This window comes from Rhyacophila brunnea, unplaced genomic scaffold, assembly GCF_057557595.1.
Source record: "Rhyacophila brunnea isolate RB1 unplaced genomic scaffold, BYU_Rbru_1.0 scaffold_3, whole genome shotgun sequence".
NCBI lineage: Eukaryota > Metazoa > Arthropoda > Insecta > Trichoptera > Rhyacophilidae > Rhyacophila > Rhyacophila brunnea.
The window spans coordinates 18,947,862-18,961,004 of record NW_028232965.1 but is presented as its reverse complement, the minus strand read 5'-3'; the positions used below and the strand labels follow the sequence as shown (position 1 = coordinate 18,961,004).

Below are 13,143 nucleotides of genomic sequence, written 5' to 3'. Positions count from 1 at the left end.
CATTTGTCGCCAATGTCATCAAACAATTCATTATTATGGTTGACTAAAAAAATACTACGTCTGCTATGTAAACATGTCCCCTGTCGTTTATATTAAAAATAAATTTATTCATTAATGATAAAAATAAAATTGATTTTAAAATATTATTTGATTTGTCAGTAATCTGGAATAACCATAAAGTAAATGCATAATATAATTATTATGGTATCCAACATAAGTTTTAAATGCACTACTATAAAAAGGCGAATAGTAAAAGTGTTAGCTGTCCACTTTTTTACACTTGACTTAACTGCTACTGAGAAAAAGTTCTACAGTAAGTATATTTTATCTAATAACGTAGCTGGGAGCATTATACACTTATCCCTAAATCCCAAACGGTGCCGCCACCATCCTCACACCCTACGAGCTCCACACCCTGCAAATGACAGTTTCTAATTCCAACTTGGCACGAAAGTGTATTGGTAATTGCTGTGTTTCACATAACGTCTGTACTCTGTAGGCATATACCATTGTATAGGAGTGCTTTTTCAATGTCCACGTGTAATGGAGGCAGGACGTGGAAGTAAGGTACCCAATTTCTCAAGGGACGCGACGCAGGGCAGCTGCATCGCCCCTATTAATTCTAGAACTTTTAATGAATCAATTTTGTTTAAGCTCCTATATGCAAAAGAACCTAGTGTGAATATAAGAGAAGACACGTTTTATTTTAAAACATTAAAAAAATGTTCAAATATACCTACTTAATTATTTATAGGTTGATATTATTATATTACAATACACCAACTTTGTTGTGAATAGTTAAAAAATATTTCTTCACAATTTAATTCTTGTTGTTCGTTTAGCTCATTCATAAGGTTTTAAAAAACGTAAAATTAATATCAATTTCATTTTCTGCCATAACTTTAAATATAATAATTTAATAGGTAAGTTACCCTTTGAAATAATCAAAGTAGACCAAATAATAACCGTATTATTTTTATTTTAAACAATGATCAAAATAGCTCAGTAAAATCTATACAGTAAGACTTACCTAAAGTATCTACATAAAACCCCTCACAACTGTGCAATTATTTTTATACGCATATCTCAATGTGTAAGTGATGGAGAGAGGACCCTTTTTCCCTTGACATAGGTAAACAATTCATAACATCTACTTATGTGTTCATTGTTAAATTGTATTTAACATATAAATATTTTTAATGGAATACGTATTCTTAATCATATCAAATCTTAAAAAAAATGTTTTAAGAAATAAATTTTACTTTCAACCTTGACTTATATTTAAAAAGATGTTCATCAGTTTTCTAAAATTATATCATCATTAGATGATAATATGTAGATACCTAAGTACATATTGGAAAATACGAAACGATGTTTGTTCGAATACCACTCTGTCAAGGCCATTATTATTATAATCGGTATATTTCTAATATAACTATTAAGTTACACAGTGTTTTAAATATATTATGTTTTCCCACATAAAATATTTTTAGATGCAGTAGGTAGAAATATTTGTGTATCAATATCATGATTTGTTATTTTAGTTTAATAATGTCACTTTGTTTTGTAATTTTATAACGAGCGTCGCGGCGCCTTGTTAGTCGGAGGCGCTAGCCAACTTACAGGACGTCGAAGTCGGCGCCTAGCTCGGGCCATATGGTCAGAATCTCACGCTAAGAGAGATAGAAACATACACACGTGGGGAAACATTCGGTTCTCAGACACCATACGATAGAAAATATTATCAACAGGGCTGAAGATAATTACAAATCATACCAATGTCTTGTCGCTTGATGTTTAGTATTAATTTAATTGGAGTGAAATTTAAAATATATTTTGAAATTCAAAACTATTATAATTATGAAAAGTATATAATTTAAATGGCGGCAGTTTGTCAATGGCATAATAAATGGAAACAATATGTCACACCTGCCAAAGCTGTCTTTTATTGTCATTTTATTTATTAATTTAGACTTTTCGTTATTGTCTGTTTGTACTGGCGAATCCGGGAAATAATAATCATCTTTAGATTCATTTAATCGGCAATTAAACTCAGTTCACTAGATTACCAATTTGGTTGCCATTATCAAATCCGAAAACTATCTGCAGTATTTTAAATATGAAATTCTTTATAATTTTATATAACTGAAAAATGATTAGAATAGTTACTAATTATTTATTAAATTGCCTTAGTGTCATAAATATTGTACAAAAATCGAATAAAATATAATAAACCATGTAGCGGAGAGGTGTTATATAATATTTATTCGATATATTTTCTGTCCTCAAAGGCTCTTGGATGTATTAAAAGATTGATAATTCTATATAGGTAGATACACCTATTTAGTTAAATTCTTTAGTTCTTAATTCAATACTACTGCATACACAAACAGAACAAAATTGATATTGCTACATGTTTCACATTGACAAATTTTCTGCGTAGCATTGAATGAAAAGCGGGATGGAGTAAATCCGTTAAGAAGGTTGTCAGATGACCAAATCATCTGGGTCACAATCCTCAGTCGTGGGGCCCCGACGATGGATAAGAATACACTAGATTTACGAATATGATATTTTTCATATAATTTGGAAAAGCTTTAGAAATAGATATTACAAAAAACAGTTGTTAGATAATATGTAGGTACCTAATTTTTTTTCTTGGTAGAGTTGGTTCTAACAGTTTTTCAAGGATTTTTCTAATATGTGTGTGAGACTATTCTAAATTATGATTAGATATTTATACAAAACTTTTAGTATTTCAATATCATTTTGATTTCTATTGTTCTTAGCCCGGTCGCAAATACAAATTCGTATCGACCGGAAAACGTCGAATTTGTCGATGTGTTTATTTTTGTCATTCACAAAATACATGCAACTCAATTAATACATGCAACTCAATGTAACATTTTTGTTAGAAAAAAAAATCTGCTTGTCGAATGTAACCAATTTCACTCGACATGGGCTGCAGGCATGTTGCATCGGCGCAAGCATGGATGCTGCTTTTCACGGCCAGTCACTTGTTTCGGCTTGCCGCGTGACGTCACTGTTCCGGCACGGTCCCACCCATATGCGTAGAAAAGGTTTGCAACATTGCCGATTGTTTTGAAGTAGGTATAACCGTGTAGCGGTCAGGTCAATCACAGCGAAAATTGTCTCGGCTGGGACATCAATGTACAATGTTGTAACTTTCTTCTATACGCATAGGCAAGGTCACGCCGGGACAGTGACGTCATGTAGCTAGCCAAAATTAATGATGAAGTATGATATTTTGCTATTATACCTGCACCCCATTTCAGGTGAAATTTATTGCTTGCGACACTAGCGGTTTTTTTCAAACTAAAAGGTTACATTCAAGCAGTGTGCGGAGGTACATTAGGTTACATGTTTTTTGTGAACAAAATCATATCGACATATTTGACGTGTTGCAGTTGAGACGAGTTTATTTGTGCAACCTGGCTATTTTTTTATGTGCGACCGAGTTTATAATGAGTATCTACACGATTAAGTTTCTAATGCATTTATGGAAAAGTCTTCTGTACCTATTTAATCAACATCAAAGCTGTTTCATAAGTCATACCTAAATACAATTATTAATGTATTCAACCAATTAAATTTAATTGTCATGTATATCGTATGGAAATTAAAATGTATTCTGTTACCCTCCGTTGTCAAGCAATACCGCTTGCTATTTTCGAGTTCTTTGAGGAAGCGCCAGACAAAGAAGCCGTCGGTGTTTAAAAAACGTTTCCCTTTTAATAACCCTACACATTTTAAGATGTCTTTCTCCTGTTATTTGTTATGATTATGCACTGGGGTTACGATAGACAACCGTTTAGTAACTAGACAGGGGAACAAGCTGTCGCCGTGTAATTTTATTTTGGTATTAAGACAAACACTGACTGACTACGTCATCAAATTAGTGAAATGTTTATTTTGATGCAATAAATTTACGCCTCGTAGAGAATCACCCAAAGTGCAGCGCCCTTTAACACACATTTTATTTTAACAGCATTATACGTAACTAGTCGAAAACTTTCAACGTGATTTTTAAATTAAAATATTCAATATGGGTAATTAAATCATATTATGTAATATAAAGTTGATATTTCAATCAATATGTTGGCATTTTAATTGAATGGTAAAAAAATACATTTAGACATAGGTATATAATTATTTCAAATGATCGATTTATCATACATCGCATTCTTCAATCTTCAATTATAATTTATTTTACAAAATATAACAACATATTATACTAAACTTTAAAAAATATTCACAACACGAAAAAAAACAAATAGTTGATAGTATTTGGGGTATTGAATTAATGTAGTAGTAAATCATAGAATTGTTATAGAGTTAAAAAATATTTTTGCTGTTTGCACCCGCATTTGCTTTGGCAGTCTTTGTATAAATACGGAGCTGTGGGTCGTGGGTTCAATCCCATCTGCAGTGCAAGTAATTACAATTACACAATAGTTGAGCCGGCTGGGCGATTGTCTAATAAAAATATTTCTCGTCAAAAAAGTCTTTCAATATAACCTCTTATATGTGTAGGCTAATGTTTCGTTTAAGAACAAAATAGTAGTTTAATTTTAATTATTTTTGTATACTTACATAATTTAAATTACCACATAAATATATTAATATCATCTTTTTTTTACCAAGTGGGATTTGACACCATACCCATCGTTTTATTGTGGTTTATTAAACAAAGCAATTGATCTAATTATTAATCCAAATTACTTTTTTAAATGTACCTAGTTATAACTAGGGACCGGATTCATATGCTAGTGCATGTTTTGTTAGGGTGTGTGCACAGCTATGAGAGTTGCACAAACATCCGTTTTGAAAGACGCTGAACCCAAAAATAAAATTTTATTGTGCATATAAATGCATATTTGAGACGTTAGAGCATATTTGAGATATTAGCGAATATTTCATAAATAAATGCATATTTTAGGACTTTTTCATTAATAATTATAGTTATTTTATTGAAATATAACTAAATTAGGTAGGTAGATAGTTTAGATGCACTTGCGTTTTCTAATGGCATCCCCGAACTGTGGATTTATCAGAAAAAGTGAAGTCAACTCGGGCACCTTAATTTAAATTTTGCGCAATCACCTGTGTGGACGTTGAGAGGTAATTTTCCGCATATAAACAAAATACTGACAGATATGCCGAAAAAATTAATGCCAGAGCACAATATTGAAAAAAAAATATTGTAACTTTTTTTTCGGACAAAAAATACAGTAGGTACCGACAGTATTTAGGAATAGTTAAGTGTATCGTTTTTGTTTTTTTAAGTTATGTATAGTTAACATTGCATTTCTTATTCAATTATTTATTACTTGTAAACAAACTATTTTGAAAATTACTGCAATTGATTAGCTTTATAATGATTATTTGTGTTTTTTTGTTATTAAATAGATATATCGATTAAGATTATTTTATCAGTAATATTAGGTGAAGTAGGTATTTACAATTTTTTTGCATAAAACAATGTACATTTTTAACTGCGCATTTCTTTAGTTTTAGTGCATATTATGTGCATGCAGATAATCATGTTTTAGTTGCATATAAATCCGCTCCCTAGATATAACACCAGGTCAGTAAATTATCAAATTTCGTTATAAGTATGTTTGTTCTATAAATAATGATAATATTATAAATATGTAAACTTTGTGTATTATTCATTGAATATTATTATGAATTGAATAGACGAATATATTTTTGTGTTATACTAGGTACCAAACTTGTATAATAAATAATAATGTTTAAACTTAAGACGAACCACTCAAACTACTTACTAACGATTCAAAATATATTTATATATCAATGGAGTCTGCGTTTACTTTATGATATATAAAAAGGTCAACTTAATATTCGTACCATGAGTGTAAAACCAAGGCATCTGCGAATTTTCCATTTTAGAGATTAAATGCAAAACAACTGCAAAAGTCGTGAACTTGATAATAAAGACATGCAATATAATGTAGATATAAACCAAATATGATGGTTTTTTTTTTAGAAACTCTATTTCTCCTAACAAAACGAAGACTTTAAATCCTAATATATCCAAAATATGTATTTTGCAGATGCTTTGGTTTTACACTCACGGTGCGAAATATCTACCTATTCCTATCATAATATGAGTGATATCGTTCAACAGCTGTAAATAGTTTATTCTGTACATTTTTGTAGCATACGACGCAGGCCAAGTAAAAATCTAACATCCAAAATGTTCTATATCTTGCTTAGAAGACATACGACATATTGCAATTATTTTTTCATCTTATACAGAATAATAAATGACATTCTGTTTTTTTATTTAAAATAAATTTTTCTGATATTTTACAGGCATGTGTACTTATACTAAAACTCATTGCTCAAATCAACAAAAATGTCAATTTATCAAAATTGGTGGGTTACGGCATATTGCTGTTTGTCGAACAATATCACCATATCAGACATGATAATTTAAGTAACATAAATTACCACGATCGTTCCTAAGCAGAAGATTTTGAGATGCAAATAATGGAGGTTATATTATTAACTGGAGTTTTACGACGAAGTGAACTTATCAACCAGACCACCGTGGCTACAATAAATATTGTTATATATATATTTTTAACGGGGGTTCAATAAAGCATTACATCTACAAATATTCTAGATATTCATATTATGTGGTTTACTCACATAACATAATTATTATAAATAAGATAGAAATGCAAAACCCTATCATCATAGACCAAAACTGATGGCAGATATCATTTATGACTTAATGACGGTCATTTCAGAAAACATAAGAAACACAAAGCTCGCTGAATGTCCTCAAAAAAGACCAAAATTGAATGCGCATTTACGCAACAAAATTTAATGCATATTATGATACTGGCATACATATTGAAAGTAACATACTAATGCTTTAATACGTGTTTAAGTTTATTGTAGATTTCTCCACAGTCGATAATTGTACCTTCTTACAGTCACACCTAAAAGGCAACCCACTTCCCGTATTTTTTATTACTACGTAATTTTTTTATGAACAGGTGACATGTATACCTTCGTAAATCCTTGAAATCGGTTTCTATAATTTTGTTCCTCCTCTCTATGAATATAATCCTTACCCCCTTCCTTCTCGAAATAGCTAATTACCAATCATGATGATATATATCATTGATATTACAATCCCTGAAACGTGGTGGCAATACAACATCCTGGGAACTGACAGGAAGAAAAAGTATTTTTCCATATTTTATTTTCTTTTTCTAGATTTTGTAGGTTAGAACTTATCTTTTATAAGAATTCATTAATTTTAGAGTGATTATTTATCAATTTGTAATTAGAAGGTCATGCATAAAATTGATTAAAATGTAATCAAAAAATTCCTTCGAACCGGATTTGAACCAGTGACCTATGGATAACAGCACTACTTGATAACAACTACAGTCCACCGCTCTACCAACTGAGCTATCGAAGGTATATACCTGGCGAGTAAATTAATACTTAAGTATTCGTTATTTATAAAAATATTTTTGAATGATAATAAAATCATAGAACCAGAACTAAAATATAACTACGTTTGTGTATAATTATTTAATTACTAGCTGATAGCAACACCACTCTTATAAATCATTTAAAATAAACTTGTAATTAAGGTTTTTTTTATTTATCATATCAGGAAGCTATAATATATCTAAAACTAGATCACAAATAGATACCTAGTGTAAAAAGGTTATGATAAAAGACTGATGAATCCAACAAAAAGACAATCGATGCATTTGGGATGTGATGTTAGCGAAGAACACTTCGCTTTCCATGGATATCCATGTGTACTTATGTTAACACCTCAATATTCGAAGAGTTTCAAATCAAAAAACATCTCATATCTTCTTGCACGGACACGTTCTTCAATTCCTCAGTCACATTGTCAGAAGATATCCGGGCAACTTGGAGGGGAGGGTGATCATTGGTGGCGTCAAATGAAGGGGTTCAAGAAGACATGTATCTTCCAAATACAGTGAAATCTTCAATAATATATTGAGGACTATGAATGGTTAATAGTACTAATGGAAGGAAGGAAATTGTCCGAAGAGTCTTAATTTTAAGCGATCGTCTCGTAAATTGTTTGTTTAGGTTTAGACTGTTATTTTTTTTTTTAAGATTACTTCACATAAATTAAAGAAAACTTGATTAATTATTTTTATCTAAATCAGGCACATCCAACTTGCGACCTGCAAGCCGCATAATATGGTCCTAGATAGCTAATAATGTGTTATAATATATTTTCAGTGAACATAAATATTTTACCAGCTGCGAATTTTCAAATGGAATCCATAGGGTTGCGATAAGACATCCATCTCAAAGAAAAATTTGATCAAAACTTAAATTATATTCAAAATCATTTTTTCAATTGCTTTTTGGTAGCACGTACATTTGTGAACAACTATTTTCAAGTATGAAATACACGAAAAGCGTTTCTGGTAAAAACAAAGTTATGCAACCATTTCGTTGAACATTCAACCAGTTTTATGTTTCCATCTCCTCTTTTAATTTTATTATAAAAATATATAAAATAAATTCAGCAAAATTGTATTATTACTTATTTTATAGATTATATGTGCGGCCAAAGACATTTCATTTTCACTCAATGAGGCTTAGGGAATCCAAAAGGTTGGAGATCTTTGATTATTAATCTAGTGTTAATATTTAATACACTTACTTGTTTTCGATCTCGGTTCCCGTGGGCCATCCACGGTTACTTTGATTGCTTTATTATAAGTGGTGACCTGCGGAGGTGTCGTTGAAACAGTTATCGTCAACGTGAATGACTTTCCTGAAAACAATGAACGAAAATATCATGTAGTCATATTATTTGCACGAATAATTAGTGATATTTCTCTGACCTTTATTGGTATTTTACTTAAACATTAATAACATTAGGGAAATCTACATTATCATACAATGTTGCGTTTAATTTATGTTACATGTGTACGCAAAAATAACTTAAACGTAGAAAAAATTATTTTCTTGACACTGGAACAATTTACGCGGTTAGCCTACCGGCTAAAAATTAACATATTCTACCTAGTCAAGGATCTACCTACTAAAGGTTATCATTTTTTTAAACATTTACCATAGCCTCAAAGCTGCATTTCGTATGTACCACACACAGGTATCAGACGAAATATTGGTGGTTCAAGACTGAATTGCTATATAGGTAGGTACAATGCAGAGCTAACTTGCAATTCGTAATGCCAATTGGGAGGGCAATAACCATGTCTAATCAAATCGCTTCGGATATTGATATATAGGTACTACAAGGGTGAATTTAGTTGGACGTTGTTTTATAAGTTTTAAAGATAGGGTCTATCAACATAGTTCATTCTGTGTACTTTTCTTCTTATTATTTTATTATTTACTCGTATTAACCTGTATTTTTATTTGAAAATTGTTAATACCTACTTTATGTCATCTCGTGAACGCTTTGAATTTATAATGTGTCATGTTCATTATTTATGTAACATAAATAAATTTTAATATTAATATAAAAATCACTTCAAAAACAATAATTCAGCTATAAATGTGTTTATTTAATACATTGGACGCTAAAGACGCGCCTGGCGCGTAACGATCAGGTGGCCAATCGATTTAATTAGCATGCTATTTAATTGTGCCAAAAAAAATTATCTAGTCAGCAGTCAAATCGTTTGCAATTCTTTCCAACTTTAGAAAAATTTGACAATAATTCCCAAACAATGAAATATTGAAATTCCTTCTGACATGATAATAATAAATAATGAATTTTGTTATATAATAAAAACTTTATAAAAATATTGTTAGTAGATAGCTATTTGAAAACATTGCTACTATTAAATTGTATCTATTTATAAGCTAATAAATAATCCGGGATTGCTTTCTATGCCCCCAGGTAAAAATAAGTACATCTTAAATATGTGGCTACCCAAAGTTTACCCCAAGCTACTTTCACACGAAATGCCCAAGTTTTTCCCGCGATTTCTCTTATATTTTTTAAGTGTTTCGGTAAACGCGAGGGTGAGATAGCACGCAAGGGGAGGAGGCTCCAAGGTGCTATCATTTTGAAAGACAATAAAAATGTTGGTTCGTGTCTGTCGGATTTTAAGGGACGAAACGCGTGTCGTAGAAGATATTTGCGATGAAAACTTCATAATTCTGGAAAATGTGTCATTCGCACGTAATTATTATTAAAAGTTTTGTATACTACGCGTATTGTTATTGTTCTACGTAAGTAATTAATGTCATAAACACCCTGTCGATTTATTTAAAGATTATCTGAGACGATAACGGTGAGCTGTCATGAGTTATATGAGTAAAATATATCTTCTTTATAAGACGTTCATGATTATTTATTAGTTTATAAAGGAATAGCTTATTGCTTAAAACTTCTCAATAATTAATTATGTGTCTCATTTAAATCTTTTATTCTATAATAGTATCGTTAAATTTTGACATGTACAAATGCATAATTAAGCGTATTATCTTTTATAAAATTGTTTTAATAATTGTACTGGACAACGACTACCTACACAGAATATAACAAAATGTCTAACATATTAGATTTGTGTTTTATGGTGGATAATTACAATTTTCCGGGTCCGTTTAATTTTAATAAAAAAAAATATCCACATTAATTCACAAATAATTGATACAACAAAGTAATTATTTGAAATACATACGTCATATTGACCGCTAAAAGGGGATTTTTATTTCATCGTACATTACACCTAATTGTATGAATTATCTTCAAATCTAAAAAGAACACATTTTATGTACATTATATCAAATCCTTATGGTAGTGCAGGCGAGTTGGTATCATTACTTTTAAATGACAATAATACCGTTCCAAAGTGATTTCGTCGTGACCGCAATGCCAGAATAATCTCTCATTCCTCGACGTACATATTTTATTAAAATAATTGGTATTGTTATTTTAATGTTTTGTTATTATTTTTAATATTTATTAGTTGCTATAGAATTACCTAAGTTATTATTGCAATGTATAATAAATACTACTGAAAACAAGTTTTGTTTAATTCAAATAAAACAAAAAATAGAAGGTACTTATAGATTTCGAAGCTGAATATTTCCCCCTTCGTTTGTAACTGGTACAGGTTTACGCGATGTAATTTCTCTCCCTATCATTGATTAGATACCTACCTATCCCAGTCAAAGGTAACTTCAACCAGTGATGTGTTTCTCATTATATGTAATCAACTATATATTACGGTTGACTTGTATTGTTTAGAGATTTCATAATTGGGTAAATGTTACTTACGTTTATGAACTCAAACGATTGGTAGGTATATATTTATATATGTTTTATTTGTTTAACAAAATAAAATAACAATGTCATATTTTCAGTAAATATGAACATTATATACAACACAATCACTGCTGACCTTTTAATGACCTTTTAATTACCACATTTAAATAACACGTTAATTATATCTAATGACCAAGTACTCCAAACGCGCCAGTCGCGGTGTTAGCACTAAATGAGTAGTATTAGCTTCGTGTAAAAAATACATTCATTCCTCAATCAAAGTCACAAAATGCTAAAAAATAGCATAGCAATTATTGCATTCATTCATATTAGTATAATTAAGGTCAGCAGTGATTGTGTTATCACAATCACTGTTGACCTTTTGCCACATTTAAATAACACGCTAATTATATCTAATGGCTAAGTACTCCAAACGCGCCAGTCGCAGTGTTAGCACTTAATGAGTTATTAAACATAGTATATAATATATAATATTCAATAACAATATTGGTACACATATATTTTATCTTATTATATACATGAGTTGCCTAGAGTCATAACTCACATATTCATAAAATCGAGTTTTGAGATAATCGCAAAAAATCACCAGAGTACTGTTTTTTGTAATTATAAGACAAGTATTGAACTCCCTTTAAGATTAATGAATGAGTGAGTGGATTTACATTTTTTTTTAAATATATAATACTCCTAAGGCTGCAGACATACTTGCAGTACTCTACGAAAAATAGAATTCCCTGATTGGTTGGAAAGCCCTTGGTGACAGAACTTACATTATTTATTGAAAAATGTGAGCTATGACACCAACAGTCAACTTTGTCAACAATTTTCACATGGCTTAAAGTTTAAAGTGCCTTTTGATTCCCAACTATTTTGATTTATATAGATTAATGCTTTTAGAATCAATTGGTATATTTACTCAAAACTGTTTTTCGGACCCTGCGATTATCTGTATTTCTGGCACCCAACTCGAGCAAGTCAGCAGCTACGTCTATCTCGGACAGCAGGTGTCCATAGACGGAAGCATGCACGATGAAATTGCTCGAAGAACAAAGCTGGGATGGAGTGCTTTCGGACGTCTGAATATTATCTTCAAGAGTGACCTACCATTATGTCTTAAGCGTAGGGTGTTCAACCAATGTGTGCTACCCGTGCTCACGTATGGCTGTGAGACGTAGACCCTCAACACGAGTGATGTCCAAAGGCTAAGAGTCACACAGCGAGGCATGGAGAGGTGAGGAACGAATGGGTTAGGAAGCAGACAAGAGTACGCGATGTAATAGACGTTGCCAAACAGCTGAAATGGAGATGGGCGGGGCACATTGCTCGCCGAAAGGACGGCCGCTGGATAAATGCCGTCATCCAGTGGTACCCAAGGGGTACGAAACGGCCACAGGGTCGCCCTAAAAGCCGCTGGATTGACGAACTGGTAAAGTTCGGCGGAAATACGTGGCAGCGAACGACACAGGACTGAGAGAGTTGGAGAAATCTTGGGGAGGCCTTCATCCAGCAGTGGATTGACCCCGGCTGATGATGACTCAAAAATGACAAAATTGCAAAATGTGAGCTATGACTCTAGGCGACTCACATATGAAATTTATTATAATGTCGTCAACAATATAGTGAGTATTTGCTTTAACTTTTACACGAAAGTATTATTCCATCCAATAAACAGAAAATAATTGAAGCGATGGGGATTAAACGAACGCCAGTGACATACAATTAAAAAATCATATATAAACATCACATCAACATACACGTGAAACATGATTCAAACATCTACTTTGTCTAAAAAAGATAAACGATCACTCTCAACA

At 31.5% G+C, this 13,143-nt stretch overlaps 1 protein-coding gene and 1 non-coding gene across 2 annotated transcripts in view; both read right to left on the bottom strand.

Annotated features, from left to right (window-relative positions):
- LOC147068015 (uncharacterized) overlaps window positions 1–13,143 on the bottom strand; it is a 100,830-nt gene that overhangs the window by 60,294 nt on the left and 27,393 nt on the right. The window contains exon 2 of the mRNA XM_085952677.1: window positions 8,726–8,839. Coding sequence (XP_085808803.1) covers window positions 8,726–8,839 — 114 coding nt within the window. The remainder of the gene's footprint in view (window positions 1–8,725; window positions 8,840–13,143) is intronic.
- Window positions 7,390–7,483, bottom strand: TRNAY-GUA (transfer RNA tyrosine (anticodon GUA)). Its single transcript has 2 exons — window positions 7,447–7,483; window positions 7,390–7,425 (listed from the first exon to the last, which is right to left on the bottom strand). It is a non-coding gene; the product is annotated as a tRNA-Tyr (tRNA).